Raw genomic sequence first — 22,074 nt, forward strand, 5'->3', positions numbered from 1 at the left:
CAATACAAGTGCAACTGCAGGAGAAAGAAAGAAATCTGTTTACTATATAGTTCATAAATACAGTACAGAACTTCTTGAGCAGAGGGAAGTTTTTGGCAGTAAGTGAAAGACTTGTCACGATTTGCTGAAGTGCGGAGAAATTCTGAGTCATGTCTTCAGATGTTCTTTATTTTACGAACATGCAAATACATAGGTATTTTTTATCTTTGTGCTAGAGTCAGATTTCGAAACTCACAGTGGTGTTCATAGATGATTATTGTGGCTTACACTGAATGCATTACAAATTACAACATTCCTCCTTAACATACATAAAACAAGTAATATATATAAAGGAAAAAACTGGACTGATATCAATGCATACGTACAAGTGCATCAGCACTATGGGACCAACTGTTTCACTGACTTACTAAGAATACTTCTAATCAGATTAACTGAAGCCTTTGACATCTCTTCACCAGCTCAGAACCAAATTGTCACCATTCAGTCTAATCTATACCTCAGGCTACACTACAATTCAATCTTGCATCACAACCTACACTCAAAAAACTAAGACAAAAAAAAAAATTGTTTGCAACTTTTTGGTGTAATCTACCTCTTTTGACTGTGACAAACATGCTTCAGAATTTTGTGATATCTTAGTGTCACTCTAGGTTGATCACCCCTAATGTGCCCCCCCCCCCCCCCCCCCCCACCAACACACAAACACAGAGTTGAACAATGTCCCAAAGAAGGATTTTTCTGTCAATTTCACATTGTTGCATTAATATTCTGTGCATTGTACTCAAGTGGGAGGAGACTATGTACAACACTTGAAGCATTAAACCATATTAACTCTCCTCTGGATTAATTAAAAAAAAAGTCTCAAAACTTTTTTGACTGATAAAGAAGTTACTGTAGGTGTACGTTAATTTAAGTTGTCTATGTCAATAATAAATGTTTCTGTAGTTTTGGGTCATCCTGTATCCCTCTTTGTAATTTCACCACAGCATACACTGATCTGTGGAACATTAATATGTCTACATCTATACTCTGCAAGCCCCCCTATAATGTGTCAACTCCTTCCTTGCACTGTTTTATTTGTCCTTGTTTGCAATGTGTATTGTTTACAGAAAGCACAATTACCAATAAGCCTCTAAATAAATTCAAACTTCACTGATTTTACTACTTCTCCTTGGTCTCCATCTTTTTTTTCTTCTTTTCTGGCACTACAGACCATGAAGGGTCTGGGCCTTGTCCAATCCTCTCTTGACTTGGCCTGCCTTCCCCACTTCCATACTCCTAACTTTCTCAGATCTGTCTCTACATCATAAGCCATTGCATCTTTGTCACCCCACTGGGCAGCTACCCTCTGGCTTTGCAGTTACCACCTTCTTCAGCACTTGCTGTCCTTCCACTCTCTGCACATGCCCCTACTGCAACCTTCATGCCTTTACATCCACAGTGATTGGTGGACTTTTATTGAGTACATACAGTCCTGCATTGGTCCTAATTTTCCTAGCACCATTTTCATACATTGCCCCCACTTTTGTAAACTGTTGACTTCAACTGTCTTGAAATGCTGGAGGACTGCAACATGTTATGGAAGCTGTAATAGCAGCTGTTACCTGTAGCTGGTCTTGCCTTTATCTCTGTTGGTATTATCTTACGTAACCATTCCTCCCAAATACTTAAAAACTGATTTACTCTTCTGATTTTACTACCATGGTCATTTCAAGAGTCATTAGTGGGAAATAGTAGTATCTTGACTACTCTTCTGGGAACACATAATAACTTTTAAAAATAAACCTCTCAGTGGAGCACAATGCTTTTCTTTTAGTGTCTGCCACTAGAGATACTCTCATCACTCTTCACAACACTCACACACTTACTAAACAAACTTGTGAAATGCACAGATTGTTTGGAGTGCCTCTGTTAACCATACTCTGGACACTTCTTAAACTGTTGAGCAATATTCTTTTCATGGATGAATTAAAGTTTTATAATACTATTCCAATGAACCTCAGTCTGATGACTGCCTTTCTTATAATTAGTTCCTTGTGGCCTTTTAGTTTCAAATCACTCCAGATAATTGATGATTATAACTGTTTCCAGTGGTTAATTATCAATTATGTAACCCAAGAATAATAGCACTTTCCACTATTTTTGTATATTATGCTGCATTTGTTCATGTTGAAAGGCATATGTCAGTCCTTAAACTGTATGTCAAACATCTGCAGATCTTCCTGAATTTTGCTACAATTTTTTAGGGTTTCTACTTTGCTATATACAACAGCATCATCCACAAATGGCCTCCATGTGTAGTATAGTAACTCTCATGTGATATAGGCCTGCCCATTTTATACTTATTATTAATGACTTATACAATTCCAATTTAGAAATTTTTGTTTATTGCCACTGTTAATGAATATTTCACAAAAATAATTGGTTTCAGATGACTTTGACCATCTGCAGATCATGATGAGAAGCAAGTGTTTTAACTGTGCATGCAAGTATACCACTGCTCCAAATCACGATCTGAAGATGACTGATGTCAGCTGGAACTGTTCATATTATGTGAAAAATTTTTGCAGTTGTGCCCACAAATAAGTATTTTTAAAATTATATATCAATTATACTTGTCATTTCCACTACGATAAAAACAATGTTTTACAAAATGAATTCCGCTGGTTACAAAATCTACAGTCAAATCACAAGGCTGGCTTGATATTCTATAAGTTGTTATTTTATTTAATAGGCAACAGAACACAAGTCAACAACACAGCATACATCTGTGTACTCTTTTATACTGCCTTCTGCAATTCTCAGAAGAACAGAGCTAACACAACACCAGAAAACCACTGCTTGCAGAAACAATTTAGATTCCTAAAGGAGGGAATTTTGCTCTCCGAAAGCAAGTGTGAACATTTTTATTCTAAACAGGCCAAACAAACATCTTCCCAAGACATACAAAAATATGTTAGCTGATCTGTTTTGACAACTATATAAAAGGCTTGTTCATTCACATGCATACACATTCAGCATAAGGCTAAATGTAGGTGGTGCATAAACTAATAAATGAGCTACACTGAAGCGAATACAGTTTTAAAGGAAAATATTTATCGATAATGGACAACAACTAAAAAAAAAAAAATCCTAGTATATGATTTCCATTTGAGGAAAATATTTTACCAAATTATGAGTAAGGGTCGCAGATCTATGGTCGGTTAACTTGCATACATCTCTCTGAGCTCCCTCCCTCCTTCATTTCATACTACTGTGTTTGTTTCCATCAAACACAATGAACCGCATTGAGTTGGTGGCACTATGAACTGGAAACGAACACACTGAACTTAATGTTTCTCTGTTACGGGCAAAGTATTAGCTATGAAACTAATTTTTAAGTGGGTATGTGCATATGTTCGAACACTTATCTCCCTCTACAAACCTGAAAGTTATGGTGTATAATAGTCTGGGATGTCTTCATACATAGACCCCATCGAAAATGTTTGGGACAGTTTAGGGTAGTTAATTCCATATTCTACAGATCCATATTTCTGATTAACATTAAGTGCAATATGTCAGTTGAACAAACAACTGAAATCACAAGTTTAAAAAGTACTTATATGGGCACATGATGGTGATTTACCAGTCTGTAACTACTTACTGATTTCTATGTAAGAATTCCTGTATTGTACATAAGGAGCTGTTAAGGTGAAAACTTTAACCTGCGTTTGGAAACACTTCTACTGTTGTGACAAGACCAGTTACACTGCACACACCACTTAATGGAATTTTAGAGACTTTGTTAATGGTCTACAATCACCACCAGATCAATCTGGTGACAGAAGCAACAATTATATGGTGCTCGCAACATGCTTCAGAGACACAGATGATTAATAACGACAGATGTCCATCAGTAAAGAGAACTCTGAGTAACTAAGTGGGAAGCTATGCTCCTAAATAAGCACAGACGGAGGAGAACCACAGATCACCAGTGAAAAAAAGTTATGCAAATTCTTTGAAATTGTCTGTGACTGTATTAACGATTTTAAACATAAAATAGATGGCAGTGAAAGATGCAAGGAATAATTCCTTTAACTTAATCTACCAGATCGTATGTTTTGAAGTTAATTTACTATTAATTTAACAAAAGACCTAACTGAATTATTATGCCCAGCTATGATCAGAAAACAGAATAATGCTTGAGGCTGCTAAACATATAGTTATGCTGGACAATTGCAGTTTACCATGGGCTGTTGGAGGAAGTAGGCAAGGGCAAGAGAGAGAGAGAGAGAGAGAGAGAGAGAGAGAGAAAACAGTAGTGGTGGTGGTGGTGGTGGTGGTGGTGGTGGTGTGTGTGTGTGTGTGTGTGTGTGTGTAAAAAAAATTACATAGAATGTTTATTTTGACAGAGAACTCAGATTACATTTTGAGCTTTATGAGGTGCATCTTATTCACACTGTAAAAGCATATTAGAAACAATTATAGTTTCTGGTGCCTTTTTAGTTAATATAAGCATGACATCTGAGAGTACTGAATTTAATTTGTAACAGCATTATTTCCCCTTCCCCAAGGTCCAACAGCTTGCTTTTTCTTTGTATTACAGGATGTGGCAATGTTACATTCACTACTAGGAAATGCAGACCATTTATCCTATTATTGTATTTTCAGATATCTCTATTACACTCAAACTGGACTGGCTTATTGTCAGCAACTTTCCCATTAAATAATAGCACTGCGAGGTTGTAGTTAAAATTCCCATATACAGAAATGTGTGGTAATACACAACCAAAGCTCATCCACACATTCCATCCATCTAAGAAAAGTCACTATAGTAAAGTAGGTCAGGCTAGACAACAAGTGTCCTGTGATTTTCCAACACACAAAGAAGCATCCTTGTGCTACACAACCCATATAAGCTGTTTTATACATGTACAGGGTAAGCAGCCATCCCAAATATATTTGTACAGAGTAAATGGATCAAGGTGCTGTTTTCTCTAAATTATTTTTAAAATTTGTTGTTACTGAATGATGATACCTACTTTTGTTTTTTGTTTGAAGAAACTATATACTTTTTCTGTGGCACTTTAAATAGGACTTGAAAAGGACATCATCAGTCTAGAGCTCCATCAAATAGTAACATCATAATAGCACGATCCTCATCAGGAAAAAGAGGACCAACAAATATCTGCCATACTATATCAAATGTAAGCATATATGTAACTCTGATACAATTTTTGTGTGTACCTGTGAGCATTAAGCCTAACCGCCTGTGCTCCGCTGTTGTAGCAATCAGGAAACTTGCTCGTGAAGCTATTCAGACTTTCACAAAAGGTATAGACATTCCAAAAAGTGGATATGGCTTTCATTTATGGAAAATGTCAAGTGTTAGAGCAACAGTGCAGTTGTATGCTTAAGGATATCATGACTGTGACAAGACCTCCATTTGTTTTTGCAAATATTGTAAATTTTTTCCCATGAAATCAGAAGTATGAAGAATAAAATACACCAACGAAAAAGAACAGTAACTGATGAAAGAAATGCAACTAACATTTTGGCAGCGGTAACACACAATCCAGCTCCTGAGGTAGCTTGAATGTGACAGTGAGATCAGCCAAAGGAGTTTTCAGCAAACATAATATTCCAGTGTATTTCTTCCTCTCCATTCTTTACTCCATCAGCAGTTCCATGGCACTTTGAAAATTATTACAGTTCTCTACAACTGAAAAGCAATGCAGCATTTCTACACAAGATTTTGTTTATGAATGAAGCATGACTTACAAGCCATAAGCAAAACAATCTTGGCACTATGCACTACTGGTCAGTTGAAAATCCATGCTGACAGTATAACCTAGACAAACAATTAGCTTGGTGTGTGATGTGGGTTTTTCAAGAATTGGATCACTGGCCCCTATTTTATTGATGGGACTACAAACAGTAACAAGTATCTGAAATCCCTTCAAGATGGGCTACCACAGCTATTGGAAGACATCCCACTGGACATAAGGCAATTCATGTGGCACCAAATGATGAATCACATGGAAATTATGTCTTAACAGAGCACACAGATATGTTTATAATGAAATTCATTTACTGTTTTATTAATAGCATTTTCCTTCCCAACATGCATTTTGAAGTACAGCTTCGTCATCAGTGCTTCAGGTAGCGAAGTGTAAGTGGATTATTTAAAGACAGTGTAGCTTTCACATTCGAATAAATACTAGCGTATAATGCAGAGATACAACATGCAAAAACCTTTTATACTATATACAATAACAGTTTATTAATAATGAACTTTGGTTACACCTATGAGTTAACTGTTAACAAATTCTGTTAATTTAACCATTTAGACAACAATTACTGCATTAACTGCTTAAATTCTGGTAAATCAAATCATAGCACAGATTAATATAGTGCATAAATGTTCTTTATAAAACAGTATCTCATTACTGTGAAAATTGCAGTGTTCACTCATTGTTTCATAAATCATCCACCACTTCTTGATTATATTGACTTATCCCCCATCATATATACAAATATTATATAACCATGATATACGGGACCAATAAAATGAATAGGCTATTAGCTGATGAGAGATTTCACCCTCTCCCTATCACTGTCCTTGACAACATGAGACTACACTCCAATCACTTATCACAGTCATCTACACTAAAAAATTACACTTCAGACAACATGCATACTTCAAAAAACTGAGGTGGTACAGTGTGTAAAGAAGGAAATCCTTTTAACTAAACAGCTCAATATATAGATCAAGGTCTCCCACAACAAACTTTCAGCAGTAAATTGAGAAGTAAGAATGTAGGGAAATCAGTAAAGAGAAAGAAAGTAGTGTTTTTAGGTAGTTCCCATGGAAGAGGTGTTGGCTAACTTTTGCAGGATGAACTAGGATCAGAATACCACGTCACCAATTTTTTTAAACTTAGTGCTGGTCTGGAGCAGGTGACAGAGGATTTAGGATCACTTTGCAAAGATTTCACTAAGGAAGACACCATGGTTATAGTGGGTGGGGCAGGTAACAGTATTGACAGATATCCTGGGTACAGTATAGAGTGTGACCTGGCAAAGATTTCATCAGCATCGAAGCATACTAGTGTTGAGTTTGTATCTGTTCTTAGGCACCATGACTGACCTCATTTGAATTCTTCTGTCAAGAGAGTTAATTTGGAGTTGGAACAGCTGCTTATGTAGGGTGCAAGGTCACACATTGGTGTGGTTCCTGTTGATTCTCTCAACAGGTGGGATTATACCAGGCATGGCCTTCACCTCAACAGGAAAGGGAAGGGTAAACTGGCTGGGAAAATAGCAGGAAAGTTAAAGGGGGGAGGCACTGTCATGAGTGATAAAATACCAGTGGTTACAGGGTTCAGAAAACACCCTTTTTCAGGGTAGAGAGGACAGAAAGAAACCAAATTTTAAGAGAGGTTAGGATTGACACAAACCTTCAGTTTGAGAAAGAAACCAAAAAACATAATTCCAACTTATCACATCAGCATAAACAGCTATTGGTTAAGAATTTTCAACAATCAGCAGAATTTTCAACTTTACCCAATTTTAACTCAGTCAACGTGAAATGTCAGCTATCTTTATTGCACCAGAATATTCGAGGACTGAGAAATAAAATTAATGAATTAATTATCTGCATACATGAATTAGAGTCTTCAAACCCAGCTGAAATTATATGCCTCTCTGAACATCATATGGCCACTGGTATAGAACTTTTAAGTGTTACAGGGTTTAGGTTAGCATCTCACTTTTGTAGATCAGAAATGGAGAAAGGAGGAGTTGCCACATTCAACAGGAACTGTCATAAATTTAAGAACATAGACATTCATAAATTTTGCGTAGAACATCATATGGAAGCATGTGTAACAGAAATAGAATTTCACAAAAAATCCTTCATAATATTAAGTGTATATCAAACACCTGCAGGTAACTTTAATCTGTTCATAAACCACCTTGAAGCTGTACTGGCCCATTTAACAACCAAAAACAAAGAAATAGTGGTTGCTGGTGACTTCAATGTAGATTTCCTTAAAGACTCTCCAATAAGAACTTATTTGCGTGAGTAACACTATCATTCAACTTAATTCCCACTGTAAAGTTTCCCACTAGGGTAGCCAATTGCTCACAAACAATAATATCTTTATAGGAAAGTCCAATGAAATAAAATTATATTACAAAACCAATAGTCAATGAACTCTCATACCATGACATGCAGTTCCTTCTGTTAAATGTTAATACTGAAGAGTATATAAAATCTGTTAAATCTGAGCTCAAGAGATTATTGATTATTTTAGGACACTCCTCAGAGGCATTCACTGGACTGATGTTTACAGTGCTCATGGCATGAAAGAAAAATGTAACACTTTTGCTAATAAAGTGCTTACCTTATTCGAACACTATTTTCCCCCAAAACTTACCAAGGTTAGAGCAAAGTCTACAAAGAAGCCATGGATTACTCCAGGAATAAGGGTATCTTGTAAAACAAAAAGAAAACTGTATCTGTCAACCCGAAACAGTTCTGATGTTGATGCTACAGCACATTACAAGAAATACTGCAAAATAATGAAGACTGTAATATGGACATAAAAGTAAATATATTACAAGGAAAAGATAGTCATATCAGATAACAAAATAAAGACAATATGGGATATAGTGAAGGAGGAGACAGTAGAACCAGACATGAAGAGGGACAAACAGCATTAAGAGTAAATGATACATTGGTGACAGATGTGTATAGTGTTGCAGAACATTTTATAACTGTCACTGAAAAGATGGGGTTCTCAGGTTCTGTAGATGCTGCTATGGAATACCTCAGACCAGACATTGCAAGCAACTTCCATAATATGAATTTGACCCTCACTACTCCAGCAGAAGTAATGTCCATCATAAAATCTTTAAAATCAAAACCATCTAGTGGGTATGAGGAAATATCAACAAAGTTAATTAAAGAATGTGATCCCGAGTTAAGTAACATACACTCCTGGAAATGGAAAAAAGAACACATTGACACCGGTGTGTCAGACCCACCATACTTGCTCCGGACACTGCGAGAGGGCTGTACAAGCAATGATCACACGCACGGCACAGCGGACACACCAGGAACCGCAGTGTTGGCCGTCGAATGGCGCTAGCTGCGTAGCATTTGTGCACCGCCGCCGTCAGTGTCAGCCAGTTTGCCGTGGCATACGGAGCTCCATCGCAGTCTTTAACACTGGTAGCATGCCGCGACAGCGTGGACGTGAACCGTATGTGCAGTTGACGGACTTTGAGCGAGGGCGTATAGTGGGCATGCGGGAGGCCGGGTGGACGTACCGCCGAATTGCTCAACACGTGGGGCGTGAGGTCTCCACAGTACATCGATGTTGTCGCCAGTGGTCGGCGGAAGGTGCACGTGCCCGTCAACCTGGGACCGGACCGCAGCGACGCACGGATGCACGCCAAGACCGTAGGATCCTACGCAGTGCCGTAGGGGACCGCACCGCCACTTCCCAGCAAATTAGGGACACTGTTGCTCCTGGGGTATCGGCGAGGACCATTCGCAACCGTCTCCATGAAGCTGGGCTACGGTCCCGCACACCGTTAGGCCGTCTTCCGCTCACGCCCCAACATCGTGCAGCCCGCCTCCAGTGGTGTCGCGACAGGCGTGAATGGAGGGACGAATGGAGACGTGTCGTCTTCAGCGATGAGAGTCGCTTCTGCCTTGGTGCCAATGATGGTCGTATGCGTGTTTGGCGCCGTGCAGGTGAGCGCCACAATCAGGACTGCATACGACCGAGGCACACAGGGCCAACACCCGGCATCATGGTGTGGGGAGCGATCTCCTACACTGGCCGTACACCACTGTTGATCGTCGAGGGGACACTGAATAGTGCACGGTACATCTAAACCGTCATCGAACCCATCGTTCTACCATTCCTAGACCGGCAAGGGAACTTGCTGTTCCAACAGGACAATGCACGTCCGCATGTATCCCGTGCCACCCAACGTGCTCTAGAAGGTGTAAGTCAACTACCCTGGCCAGCAAGATCTCCGGATCTGTCCCCCATTGAGCATGTTTGGGACTGGATGAAGCGTCGTCTCACGCGGTCTGCACGTCCAGCACGAACGCTGGTCCAACTGAGGCGCCAGGTGGAAATGGCATGGCAAGCCGTTCCACAGGACTACATCCAGCATCTCTACGATCGTCTCCATGGGAGAATAGCAGCCTGCATTGCTGCGAAAGGTGGATATACACTGTACTAGTGCCGACATTGTGCATGCTCTGTTGCCTGTGTCTATGTGCCTGTGGTTCTGTCAGTGTGATCATGTGATGTATCTGACCCCAGGAATGTGTCAATAAAGTTTCCCCTTCCTGGGACAATGAATTCACGGTGTTCTTATTTCAATTTCCAGTAGTGTATTAAGCTATTTGTGTAACCAGTCATTTATCAGTGGAATATTTCCTGAATGGTTGAAATATGCTAAAATTAAGCAACTGTTTAAGAAGGGAGATAAAAAAATAGCATTAAATTTCTGTCCAATTTCACTTTTGAAAGCATTCTCAAAAATTTTAGAAAAGGTAATGTACAATCGGCTTTATAGCCATCTTATCACAAATGACATACTGCCAAAGTTGCAGTCTAGATTTCTAAAGGGTTCTGATATTGAGAAGGCTATCTACACTTACAGTGAAAATGTACTTAATTCATTAGACAAAAAACTACAGGCAACTGGTATATTTTGTGATCTGTCAAAGGTATTTGACTGTGTAAACCACAATATCCTTTTAAGTAAATTAGAATATTATGGTGTAACAGGAAATACTGCAAAATGATTCAAATCTTATATATCTGGCAGGAAACAAAGGTGTTATTAGGAAAGAGACATGTATTAAGCTATCAGGCATCATCCAACTGGGAACTAATTACATGTGGGGTCCCACAAGGTTCCATCTTAGGGTCCTTACTTTTTCTTGTGTATATCAATGACCTTTCATCAGTAACATTACTAGATGCCAAGCTTGTTTTGTTTGCTGATGATACAAACATTGCAATAAACAGCAAGTCAAGTGTAGTCTTAGAAAGATCGGCTAATAAAATATTTGTGGACATTAATCACTGGTTCCTAGCCAATTCTTTGTCACTAAACTTTGATAAAAGACACTACACGCAGTTCAGAACTTGCAAAGGGTGTCCCACGAGTATATGCCTAGCATACGATGACAAGCAGATAGAAGAAGTGGACAGTGTTAAATTCTTGGGATTACAGCTTGATAATAAATTCAACTGGGAGAAGCACACCACAGAACTGTTGAAGCGTCTTAAGAAATCTCTATTTGCAATGCGAATTGTGTCAGACATAGCGGATATAAAAATGAAAAAGCTGGCATACTATGCTTACTTTCATTCCATAATGTCATATGGGATTATCAGGCCAAGCTAAAGTTTTCCGGGCACAAAAACGTGCAGTATGTGGTGTGAACTCAAGAACATCCTGCAGAAGCCTATTTAGAAGCCTATTTAGGGAACTAGGGATACTAACTACTGCTTCCCAATATATTTATTCCTTAATGAAATTTGTCATTAAAAATATATCACTTTTCCTAACCAACAGCTCAATTCATGGAGTCAGTACTAGAAATAAGAATAATCTTCACAATGATTTAAAGTCACTTACTCTCGTACAAAAAGGTGTGCATTATTCAGGAACATACATTTTCAATAACTTGCCAGCAGCCATAAAAACCAATGAAATTCAGTTTAAGAGAAGCCTAAAGGATTTATTGATGGTCAACTCCTCCTACTCCATTGATGAATTTCTCAGTAGAACGAACTGATTTTTTTTGTGTGTGTGTGTGTGTGTGTGTGTGTGTGTGTGTGTGTGTGTGTGTGTAACAAAAGTACAATCTAACTTCTACACCATTTCAGTGCAGTAATGTGTTTATTGTAAATAAGTATTGTAGTAGTTATATATTTATTACCTTATATAAAAAACTTTTTTTTTTAAATTTTAAAATCAGTGCATTAATGTGATCTTAGTAAATGAGTGTTTGCAAAATGATTCTTTCACATAGCGTTCATTACAAAACAAAACAAAACAAAAAATGACGATCATTCCACTTGGGACCTGTGGAAGGCACATTAGCTTATTTGTTTCAGTTGTAAATATTTGTCATGTATTATTGTTTTTCTGACATGTTCTACATCCTGGAGGACCTCCTCACTACGGATCAATTGGAATTACATCCTGGAGGATCTCCTCACTACAGATCAATTGGAATCTAATCTAATCAAAAAAAAAAAAAAAAAATTGCATTCCACTACACTTCGTGTTTCTAGTTAAGTAACTGAACAATTGAATTAATATTTATAATATCCATGCCACACCATTATATATGAAATATACTGTTATACAAAAACACACCAATACAGCAACAAATATAATCATTTTACTTCACACTAAACAACCTTCCAATGATCCTAAATTCCTCTGCAAAGGAATCATTTCACTACCTAACTTCCAAATTCACTTATTTTGAGGCTGCCATAATAGACAATACCATTTAAGTAACATTTCCTATACGCAAATCAAAATTACTCATTTTAAGTACACTTACATAATGAGGTATTAGTTTGATAGTTGTCATTCAGAATTCCATAGATACTGCAAAATATTAATATTCACACATCAGCCTCAAACTATTTGTTACATGATAACACTCTGGACAACATAATGTTTACTTCATTCTTTCCCATGTAGCTAATTGAATCACAAAATGCACAATTAAATCATCTTTCAGTGTAGGGTACTATGGTTGACTGCATTCCAGCAGCAGTACATTTTCCCTTGAAGCCACCTCTCAGCTGATTACGTTTGGTTTGGTGGCTGTTTAAGACTGAGAAATTCCTCTCTGTATGAAGTCAATGTTCATCATAATATGTAGGTTTGACAGAAAACAAATTGCATTATATATTAGACTGAAACATTTGTTATACAACCTGAATTTTAAGTACATTTGTAAAATCATAAAATGTTATCAGTTTTTTCTCTACATAAACAATTCTCATATTCCCAGTAGTCTCTTACTAAGCTCACGCAGTTTTGTTTACACATCATAGCCACAGGTTATTAACCACTGGCATCACTCGTTTCTAGCTCCATCTGGATTAGATTAGATTAGATTAATACTTGTTCCATAGATCATGAATACGACACTTCCTAATGATGTGGAACGTGTCACGTTAATAAAAGATGTCTGTACAAGATATTACATTACACAAAATATTGCATAACACTAATGTTTAAGTTTTTTTCCCCTTAATTTATATCTAAAAATTCAGCCAATGAGTAGAAGGAGTTGTCATCTAGAAATTCTTTTAATTTATTTTTAAATGTTAGTTGGCTATCTGTCAGGCTTTTGATGCTGTTTGGTAGGTGACCAAATACTTTTGTGGCAGCATAATTTACCCCTTTCTGTGCCAAAGTCAGATTTAGCCCTGCATAGTGAAGATCATCCTTTCTCCTGGTGTTATAGCTATGCACACTGCTATTACTTTTGAACTGGGTTGGATTATTAACAACAAATTTCATAAGTGAATACATATACTGTGAGGATCCCTAGATCCTTAAATACATGTCTGCAGGATGACTGTGGGTGGGCTCCAGCAATTATTCTGATTACACGTTTTTGAGCAATGAACACTTTTCTACTCAACGATGAATTACCCCAGAATATGATGCCATACGAAAGCAGTGAATGAAAGTAGACATAGTAAGCTAATTTACTGAGATTCTTATCACAAAAATTTGCAATAACCCTAATAGCATATGTAGCTAGCACTGAAAGACCTGAGTCGAAACAAGGCCCCGGGAGTAGACAACATTCCATTAGAACTACTGACGGCTTTGGGAGAGCCAGTCATGACAAAACTCTACCATCTGGGGAGCAAGATGTATGAGACAGGCGAAATACCCTCAGACTTCAAGAAGAATATAATAATTCCAATCCAAAAGAAAGCAGGTGTTGACAGATGTGAAAATTACCGAACTATCAGTTTAATAGGTCACAGCTGCAACATACTAACGCGAATTCTTTACAGACAAATGGAAAAACTGGTAGAAGCCGACCTCGGCGAAGATCAGTTTGGCCTCCGCAGAAATGTTGGAACAGGTGAGGCAATACTGACCCTACGACTTATCTTAGAAGCTAGATTAAGGAAAGGCAAACCTACATTTCTGGCATTTGTAGACTTAGAGAAAGCATTTGACAATGTTGACTGGAATACTCTCTTTCAAATTATCAAGGTGGCAGGGGTCAAATACAGGGAGCGAAAAGCTATTTACAATTTGTACAGAAACCAGATGGCAGTTATAAGAGTCGAGGGGCATGAAAGGGAAGCAGTGGTTGGGAAGGGAGTGAGACAGGGTTGTAGCCTCTCCCCGATGTTATTCAATCTGTATATTGAGCAAGCAGTAAAGGAAACAAAAGAAAAGTTTGGAGTAGGTATTAAAATCCAGGGAGAAGAAATAAAAACTTCGAGGTTCGCCGATGACATTGTAATTCTGTGAGAGACAGCAAAGGACTTGGAAGAGCAGTTGAATGGAATGGACAGTGTCTTGAAAGGAGGATATAAGATGAACATCAACAAAAGCAAAACGAGGATAATGGAATGTAGTCGAATAGGTCAGGTAATGCTGAGGGAATTAGATTAGGAAATGGGACACTTAAAGTAGTAAAGGAGTTTTGCAATTTGGGGAGCAAAATAACTGATGATGGTAGAAGTAGAGAGGATGTAAAATGTAGACTGGCAATGCCGAGGAAAGCGTTTCTGAAGAAGAGAAATTTGTTAACATCGAGTATAGATTTAAGTGTCAGGAAGTCGTTTCTGAAAGTATTTGTATGGAGTGTAGCCATGTACGGAAGTGAAACATGGACAATAAATAGTTTGGACAAGAAGAGAATAGAAGCTTTTGAAATGTGGTGCTACAGAAGAATGTTGAAGATTAGGTGGGTAGATCACTTAAATAATGAGGAGGTATTGAATAGGATTGGGGAGAAGAGGTTTTTGTGGCACAACTTGACTAGAAGAAGGGATAAGTTGGTAGGACATGTTCTGAGGCATCAAGGGATCACAAATTTAGCATTGGAGAGCAGCGTGGAGGGTAAAAATCGTAGAGGGGGACCAAGAGATGAATACACCAACCAGATTCAGAAGGATGTAGGTCGCAGTAGGTACTGGGAGATGAAGGAGCTTGCACAGGATAGATTAGCATGGAGAGCGGCCTCAAACCAGTCTCAGGACTGAAGACCACAACAACAATAGTGCTCTGTGGTTAACCCTGGGAGGGATAGTACAACAACATGTGGATGCGAGATTCCTTAAAATTTGGTAACAAGAGGAAAGTAGAGGTAGAACTAGCAGATTGTGCATCATGTCTGGATAGGTTAGTCAGGAAGAAAACTGCCCTTAGCCCACAACTTGCCAGGGTCCTGATTCAAGCCACAATCCAATACACAATTTTAATCTGTCGCGAATGTTTTGTTATTTAGTGGATTGTAATGTCATTAAATATTACTTCAGGTCTACTACATTTTTAAACCATATAAAACTAAGAAAATACTAAATTTTGGTTTTCTAACTAAGAAATATTGACAGTTTGTAATAAAACATTAATTTTTACAAATAAGCATAAATTTGGATGTTCTACAGTATTTATTTATATAGCTAGTTTTTAGCTTGCAATTCTATCACCAGACAACACATGGTTACTGAAAAAGATAGTATACATGGAAAGTGAGATGCAAAAATGAAGTAAATGCTACCATGTCCAGGAGTACTGTATCCTCCATTATTGTTGTTGTCTGTAAGGGAAAAGTCAAATCCTATAGAACATCCATGTTTTGTGCTTTTTATTTATAATGGTTGTACCAAATAACAACAGAAGATTCAATTAACATGAAATTTTAAGCTATCAGATGTGAAATAACGAAATGTGCTTATAACATTTTTCCTAGTTACCTAAATATGTCTCCTACTTTGGAAAAAAAAAATTACACATTTTATGTGTGAACAGAAGTGAAATTATGTTGGCAAAGAAACTAGGGCACCTATAACATAGCTGCAGTGTCTGCTTATCCCCGTGCCATTATAATAATTTGGCCTACCATTTCCATTTGCTGCAGAATACAAAATATCAAGCCATGTATTGTCTGTGGAATTTATAAAAGCAGTTAGCAAAATTAATCATTCAAGTTTCATTTTCAAGGCACATGGGAAGAGTTGCTATTTTATCCAGATATGACGCAAGAGTTAGTTTCTGATAAGTATCCTAAAATGACGAGTAATTCATTAATTATTGACATAAGGTGTAAATGGATTTGAGTCCACATATATTAAACTAGATTTAAAAAAACAACTTTACACTGAGAGAGAGAGATTGTTGTTGTTTTTTGGGCAGGAGACCAGACAGCGAGGTCATCGGTCTCATCGGATTAGGGAAGGACTGGGAAGGAAGTCGGCCGTGCCCTTTCAAAGGAACCATCCCGGCATTTGCCTGGAGCGATTTAGGGAAATCACGGAAAACCTAAATCAGGATGGCCGGACGCGGGATTGAACCGTCGTCCTCCCGAATGCGAGTCCAGTGTTTAACCACTACGCCACCTCGCTCGGTAGAGAGAGAGAGAGAGAGAGAGAGAGAGTATGGTGACTTATTTCTTGCTAAGATGACAGTGAAAGATGGTCCTCTACCACTACAAAGGAGACAGTTACTTTGGATCTGATAAGAGCAGTGTAATGTGAAACTTTGTAACTGCCTTATCCTTCTTTCTCACAAATATACTGCAATAACATGATATTACAGTTAGGTAAGAAATGTTTCTTCTACATGGTGTCACATGAATTCTTAGTTCTCGTAATTTCATTAAGTGAAAAATATGAGATACCAGCTGCAGATCTCAGAAAAATATTAACAATAATACATATTTATTGTAGTCTTAGTGTTGATATCAGTAATTTCATTGGTAAATTAATCTAGAGCCTGGACATAATTTCTAATTGAAAGGGCAAAATTGTTGTTCTTGGAGACATTAACACAACAAATCCAGCTGATTTTGGAACACTTTCTTCAATATCCTAGACTGTTATCGAATGATTTACACCACCCCACAGATAACCAAATGCACTGCATTAATCACTGACCATATATTAACTGATGTAGGCTAGAGAAGGAAAGTTGCAATGCAGTTATACATAACCTGTGTCTGTCTCACCACTCGAGGCAGCTTATCAGCCGTAACTACCAGGAGGAAATGCAACTAAATGGCTAACATATGGAAGTATTTTCTCCGAGACAAAAAAGGTTTGAGTATGCTAAACATTTATTCAATTAAATGTGGGAAGGTTTGATTTTAGAAACCAACACAAATGAGAACTTCTCATTCAGACTAAGTTTTCCCAAAAGTAGGTACGGTATTAATTTCCACGGGACCACAAAATCTGGGTGACCAAACAGATAAGAAAATCCTAAATGCCAAAGCACTTCAACAGCACGAAAAACAACCACTGAGATCCAAATTTCTTGAACTTCTCTCACATATATAAAAAAAAGGAAATTATTAATAACTGCAAAAATGACTGTAAACAACAGAACTATACAAAATGCTGAAAACAAAATGGGAGCAGCTCGGGACATTACTAGATGGACCACAAAATGCAATAAACCAAAACACAAAATTGTTGTTACCAAGATCCACAGATGACACATGGGTATCAAAACATGTTTGGGTAAACAGAAAAAAGAAATACATTATTTTTTGCAGAAGGCAGAATTTAATAACCCAAATTAAAAGCAAAACATGTAGACATACAAATTAAGCATAATGGAAGCACAATGTGTTATCAAAATAAACTTGAAAACTTTGTAAACAAATCCTTCATCACAATAATTACTAAGCTACTATGGAAGTGTGACAAACTACAGCCTGTAGTAACACTAAACTACACAGCTAACTTAATGTTTTTGCACATCTTCACCGTGGAAGAACTTGGCTTGGCAATGTTGTGTGTAAGCTAAACATAACACATCAGCAGATTTAGCTAATGTGTTTGTGCACTTGTTAAGCTGTATAGATATTATAACAAATCCTTGGCGCACATTAGGAATGAATCTTTCACCACAGTTTGCTTCCTAGAGTTCCTAAAATATGCTAAAGTTGTGTTTCTTAATAAGAAAGGTGACCCAGAAAATGTATAGAAACTTAGATCCATCTCATTACATCATTTTCCATCTCATTACTCACATAATATTTCATAGTATTGGAAACTATGATGAAAAATATACTCATTAGCTATTTAAAGAAGTACAATCTTCCAGGCAAAGAAAAGTTTGGTTTTAAGCCTAAGAAAAGTGTAGGATCATCAATATCTCAATTCTAGAATGTTTTTGAGACACTGGGCAAAGGAGATCATGTAACTGGCGTCTTCCTTGCTCCGACAAAGCCTTTGACACAGTAGACCACAAAGAGGTATTAAACAGAATGAAAACATTTGGAATAAGGGGAGTAAGAAGTAAATGATTTCATATACACCCAAAAAGTAAGTGTACAATGGATCGAGAATTCTCAAGCAAAATGCACCACATTATAGAAGACTGTTGTAACCCTGAACTATTTTACTTTAAGTGTAAAGCACAAAGAAACAACACTATTTGCTGATCACAGTAATATTCTGATCAACAACAAGTTAATGGACATATTAAAGCCTAGGGCCTAGGAAACTCACTCATGTAAATGTGCAGGTGGACACACAACAATAAGCTGACTCTAAAAAACGGCATTAATTTCTATATAAACACAATGTCCAAGAATATCAATTAAAGAGAGAATGATGATGTTATAGCATGTAAATCAAAATTTCTAGGAATATATTACAATAATGGAAAAGCAAATTGCAACAGTATGATACACTCCAAATAATAAATTCCGTGTGAAGCATCTCATGTGTAAGAACAATGTATACCCACTTTTTGCATATGAGAGTGACTTATCTGGTAGACCTCCTGCCCCCCCCCCCTCCAAATATTGAAGATTTCATGGTTTCTGTAGGAGATATGTACACCATGTGCATCAAAATACTAGTTCCGAGACTTGTCAGAATTTTAGTATATGGTTTCTAAATGTATTTTGGAGTTTTATAGCCAAAAGTACGTTAAACTGGTGCAAATGTATACATCAGGCTATGTTATAGGTCTGTTACTGTAACCTTTATTTCAAATTCACACACAAAAAACTTTATCATTTTCCATTCTAATGCACACCTTGGGCTATGCTACATATCAGTCTGCAATCCATCAACACATCCCCACAAGCAAGTCTGCAGGGGTCGGAGGGGGGTGGGACAACAAGACACTGTCACGCAGTAGCCCGGATGCCCATTTGGTAAAAGTTACATTTTGGAATTTCCCCCCCCCCCCCCCTTGCATTTTTCAGTATGCTGCAGAGACTTATGGCATAATCTTGTGGGGGAATAAATGCTCAGAACATCCAATCAATCATCAAGTTACGATAATAATAATTGTGTGTGACTCAGTGGCCTGATGCAATTCTTTCAACTGAATGCCACTTCGGAGTGTTACCTGTCCTTAACCAACCTCAGTAATCCTAAGGGATAAAGGACCTACAGTTTAATGTGGAATCCAAACCACATGTTGTTCCTAGTGAATCTTCTAATCATTGAAAGGTGAAGGCTGGGTTCAGGGCACACTGAAAAAAATCTGTGCTCAACCAGGATTTGAATCCATGCACACACTTTTCCATTAGATAATCAGGTTCAACCAAATTGTAAAAACAGTTATGGGGATTCAAAACAAAAATGAGGAGAGTTCACTGCACTGACTTGTTCATTATTTTGGGAATCCTCACAGTTTCATATTTATAAATCAGAACCCTATGTAAGTAAAAACAATAACCAGTACCCATCAAACAAGCAAGTACATGAATGTGGGAACACTTAGTCACCGTGTTCAAATGAAAAATGAAAAAAAAAAAAAAAAAAAAAAGTTAAAACCCAAAATAGTTTATACAGTGGAATAAATTTATGACAACCTTCTACAACAGGCCAAAGACAAAAATAAACTGCATGCCTTTAGGAATTATTTATCAAATGAGGGCTATTATAAAATGACATGCAAATTATTTAGACAATAAATTGTTATGGCCAAGAGCTGCCACAGAGAACAATAGTAATAGGAACTATACAAAATTTAATACTACTCAAGAAATATTTTATGTATACAGGGCCACTGATGCATATCTATATCATATGTACACGTTGTATATGTATACTTTTGAGCAGTGTACTTGTGGAAAATACTATTTATTGAAAAAGATCTTAAATTACTGTTGAGGATTAGCCAAAATCATATGTTACCTACCTAGACGAATATTTGCTTTGGTAAATTATCTACACAACAAAATAAAATTTGTATCAATGTATTTTTATGTATTTAAACTAGGTGTACATACTTTACTCACACACCCGATTTATATTGCCCAAGGATGGATAACAACAATCAAATATAAAGGTTTCTATTTCAACATTAACATATAATTGTCTTCAAGAATCAGTCAAAATTACTGCCCTTCCCCATAGTTTCTTCTTACTGAAATTACAGTCGCTCTACCTATGAAGTCATATCTACTGTGTGTTCTTTTACTAATTTACACAAAAACACTTTGAAGTAGTATGACATATACAACTGTGTAAACCCATCACAGCAAACCAACCGGTAACTACATACAATGGTGTTTTTTTTTTTTTTTTTTTGTTCTCATCTGCCTGACCTCCTGCTTTTTCAGGTACATGAATGACAAATAATTACGATATTGAACTGGAATCATTCCCTTCAGTTATTAAGTACAACCGTCTTTAAAAGATGAATTTTTCAACTTGACAGCAGTGCATATTGCTTGTCACACAATCCGCAATTTCATATACTTCAGACATTTGTTTGGAGTCAATTTTATCCATCAATGTTCAGATATAGCACACTCTGACATTTCCACTTTTAACATACTTAGAGGAAGTCAGTTTCAATATCAATTTCACAACCAAGCCGGTACCCGAAAGTCAGGAGCGAAAGGCTAGAGGGCAAAATCGTTGCGTTTTCTGTCGCAATAATTGCGAACTCATACTAAAGAAACAGGCTGCTGATTACATACCTGTATCATCGGATATTATGAAGGAGTTTCGTATATGAGACAGTAGCCAGTGTTTATTATCGTAAATAGCCATGCTTGGAGCAACGCGTACACTATATATTAAGTTATTTCACTGTACTGCATAACCCGCTTCGTAGCTTTAGCACATCCAACTGTCATTTTTTCAGATGTTTCACTCATTTGAAACAAATCACTCGAATGTATGTAGCCCTGCTGAAAGCGATACAGCACCACCCAAGCACAATACTATATTTCTTTTCCGTGTCATGTCGCATTTTCTTTGCGTTGCTTTCACTTTCCCCACACACGAGCGCACACATCCGGCAACTATCACATTTCTAGTCAATACAGCGTGGATGTTAGATAGCTGTGTAAGATGTAATTAGGCCCCACTTTTATTTTCGTCACAAAAGCGGCTCGATGCTTATTTGTAGCTGGTCACTGCGTATAACGAAACTAGCGCACTAGCGCTAGAACAGGTAAACCACGCGGCAGTGGGCAACACACGACAGGATACCGAAATACGAACTACGATAATCCATATCGTGCATTCTTTATAAAAATGAGAACGCTCCTAAGAAAAGGTCAGTTGTGTAACATTGTGTGATGCAATGAGAACGTGAACTGTTTTGCAGGAATATTGGGTTCGTAATTCAAAGACTGCATGGGAAAGATCTCCTAAAACTACACCAGAACTTCGAATGTGATACTTGATCTCTTCAGGGGCGTTAGAGAAGTATCAAATTTTAACCCATGCGGATTTAATTGTCTGTTTGTGTGGGTGAAACCCAGAAATTGTCAATATTAAGTGAAGCCCACTGAGACGCACCAGTGATAATTATTACATAAAATTGTCTAGATGACAACCACAGAAA

General features: G+C 37.4%; 1 protein-coding gene across 1 annotated transcript in view; it reads right to left on the reverse strand.

The window, feature by feature from the left end:
• LOC126248310 (target of rapamycin complex 2 subunit MAPKAP1) overlaps positions 1 to 21,851 on the reverse strand; it is a 114,531-nt gene extending 92,680 nt beyond the window's left edge. Inside the window, exon 1 of the mRNA XM_049949183.1 lies at positions 21,200 to 21,851. Within this exon, the coding sequence (XP_049805140.1) occupies positions 21,200 to 21,272 (73 nt within the window). The 5' untranslated portion in view covers positions 21,273 to 21,851. The remainder of the gene's footprint in view (positions 1 to 21,199) is intronic.
• Positions 21,852 to 22,074: the final 223 nt, after the last annotated feature.

The sequence above is a fragment of the Schistocerca nitens genome, chromosome 3, assembly GCF_023898315.1.
Source record: "Schistocerca nitens isolate TAMUIC-IGC-003100 chromosome 3, iqSchNite1.1, whole genome shotgun sequence".
NCBI classification, from domain to species: Eukaryota; Metazoa; Arthropoda; class Insecta; order Orthoptera; family Acrididae; genus Schistocerca; species Schistocerca nitens.